Source organism: Alligator mississippiensis, chromosome 7 (genome assembly GCF_030867095.1).
Source record: "Alligator mississippiensis isolate rAllMis1 chromosome 7, rAllMis1, whole genome shotgun sequence".
In the NCBI taxonomy this organism is placed as follows: Eukaryota; Metazoa; Chordata; order Crocodylia; family Alligatoridae; genus Alligator; species Alligator mississippiensis.
In genome coordinates this window covers 15,398,538-15,401,019 of record NC_081830.1, presented here as the reverse complement: position 1 = coordinate 15,401,019, position 2,482 = coordinate 15,398,538, and the positions used below count along the sequence as shown (strand labels likewise).

Sequence of the window (2,482 nt, the reverse complement as noted above, 5' to 3'; positions counted from 1 at the left end):
GGTGCCAGTGAAAAGGTCTCCACAAAAGCACTGGCAAAATACCTTTCTCGACCACTTTTTGGATGAAATGCCACAATATATTGAAGTGACAAAAAAATGTTTCTTAACAATTTTGTTACTTTAGGGGCCCTAATTTTTCATTTAAAACACCCCCCAAAACTGCCTTTCAACTGAAAATAAGGTGGCACTATAAAAAAATAAAATGTGCATGACTGTGGACAGGAAAGATGGGGTTATTCTCTTGCTTGCTCGTGTCCTCACTACAGTCATTCCCTTTCCCTCCACAGGCATCCCAGAAGGTGCTGTGGATGATGATGTCCAATTGCACCGCGGTGACTGAGTTCCTGCTCCTGGGGTTCTCCGACGCCCTGGGATTGCACATCTTGCACTTGGCCACTTTTCTAATAATATACCTGGCAGCCCTGATTGGCAATCTCCTTGTTATCACGCTCATAGCCTTTGACAGTCACCTCCACACCCCGATGTACTTCTTCCTGTTCAATCTATCCATCCTAGACAGCGGATCCATCTCTGTCATTGTTCCCAAATCCATGGCCAATGGCATACTGAACACCAGGCTGATTTCTTATTCTGGATGTGTCACCAAAGTTTTTTTCTTCTTCATTGCAGCAGACATTGCCATCCTCACCATCATGGCTTACGACCGATATATCGCCATCTGCAAACCACTGCACTATGAGACAGTGATGAACAGCAGAGCTTGCCTGCTAATGGCAGCCACGGCCTGGAGCACGGCTGTTCTGTACTCTGCTCTGAACACAGGGAACACCTTTAGGCTGCCCTTCTGCCACTCCAACAACATCAACCAGTTCTTCTGTGAAGTCCCCCAGCTCCTTAGGATCTCTTGCTCAGAGGTGTTTACTAGTGAAATTCAGGTCTTTATCTTTGGTGCATGTTTAAGTGCTGGTTGCATTGTGTTTATATTTGTGTCTTATATTCAGATATTCACTACTGTACTGAGAATCCCCTCTGAGCAGGGCCGGCATAAAGCAGTTTCCACCTGTCTTCCCCACCTCATTGTTGTCACCTTGCTGGCTAGCACTGGGATGATTGCCTATATGAAGCCCACATCTGGGTCCCCATCAGCTCTGGACCTCGTGCTGTCTGTTCTCTATTCTATGCTCCCACCAATGATGAATCCAGTCATCTACAGCATGAGAAACAAGGACATCAAAGAAGCTCTGTGGAAACTGATGAGATAGAAGTGGTTATTCAGAAGAAGGTATCAGTTATTCTCCAGTGACTGGTTTTACCAAACATTTTTATAGAATCAATCAACTGTGTTATTAATATGGATTAATCGAACCAATGTCCGTTGTGTTTCTTTAGTTTTAAATAGCCTCTGAATCTAATTTTTAGCTTGTGTGTCCCTGAACTAGTTGGTCTCTAAGATGCTGCTCTGCCCTAGTTAATGTCTTTGTAACTGTTGAATTTTATCTTTGATGCTGATGCTGTCATTTGTTACTGCACTACTGCAACATATTTTATGTACCTCCTATATCCCCTTTAATCCCTGGTGGAGAATATCACTGGTTTTTTCTCTGTTCTGGGTTAAAAAGTTTTCTTGAGGTTTGATTATTTGGGATCTGGAAGGAGGGTATGAGAAGGTTTGAAAGGAGAGTGATAATGGCTTTTAGCTAGTAGGTGCCAGTGATTACGCAGGTGCTGGGACATTCAGTCATGCTTTCCTGTATGGGTTTTGCAAGGCAGCTAATGATTTTCCTCCACACAATGCCAAAGGGATGGAAATGATTTCTTGTAAGTGTCTACACACTTGGGCTCCTGTACACATCATGACTGTAGTGATGCTGGGTTTTGGTTGTCCTTGTATTTCACTATAGGGAAACTGTAGATAATTTGGGATTGCCATACTTAAACCTGGGGATGTTGGAAGGTGAATTAACTATGTTCAAGCTGCCAGTCCCTCAGTGTTTCCATGACACATAGCAGCTCCTTTCACCTTTCCAACAAGCAGCCTATACTAAGAGCTCCAATAAAGCCAATAGTGTGGCTTTACCGAGTTTGCTTCTACAGCCTTTCCAAGCAGAGACCACAATCCGGTACTCTATAATTGCATGGGAATTGGGACTGCTATCCCATGGGAGATCCTGCAAAATATGAAATGTGTTGTTATTTCAAATAAAGAATAGTCAACATTTTCCAGCACTCCCCAGAGAACAAGATTTTCCAAAAGAAAAAGAAATATTTCAGCTCACATAAAATACTTCTGGCAGTCCAGGAAAGTGCCCAAAATTGAAATCCAAAAAGGGCAATTTTGAAAGTAATGAATTGGATTCTTTTGACTGATAGGAACTCATCCTGTTGTGCAATTTGAAGCTAGTTTCAGCAAGGTGCTTGAAGCAAAGAAGCAAAGGGAACTCCTGCACAGAGCTGAAAGGGAGTGAGGTTGTAAAATCTCCATCCTTAAAGGTTTTTAAGACTGGCATCGAAAAAGCCATAG

The 2,482-nt window shown here is 42.8% G+C and overlaps 1 protein-coding gene across 1 annotated transcript; it reads left to right on the top strand.

Moving 5' to 3' along the window:
- The first annotated feature begins 239 nt into the window (after positions 1–239).
- On the top strand, positions 240–1,223 carry LOC106740150 (olfactory receptor 14I1-like). The gene has a single exon (XM_059731630.1). It carries the CDS (start codon positions 309–311, stop codon positions 1,221–1,223), a length of 915 nt encoding a protein of 304 aa, XP_059587613.1. The 5' UTR covers positions 240–308.
- Positions 1,224–2,482: the final 1,259 nt, after the last annotated feature.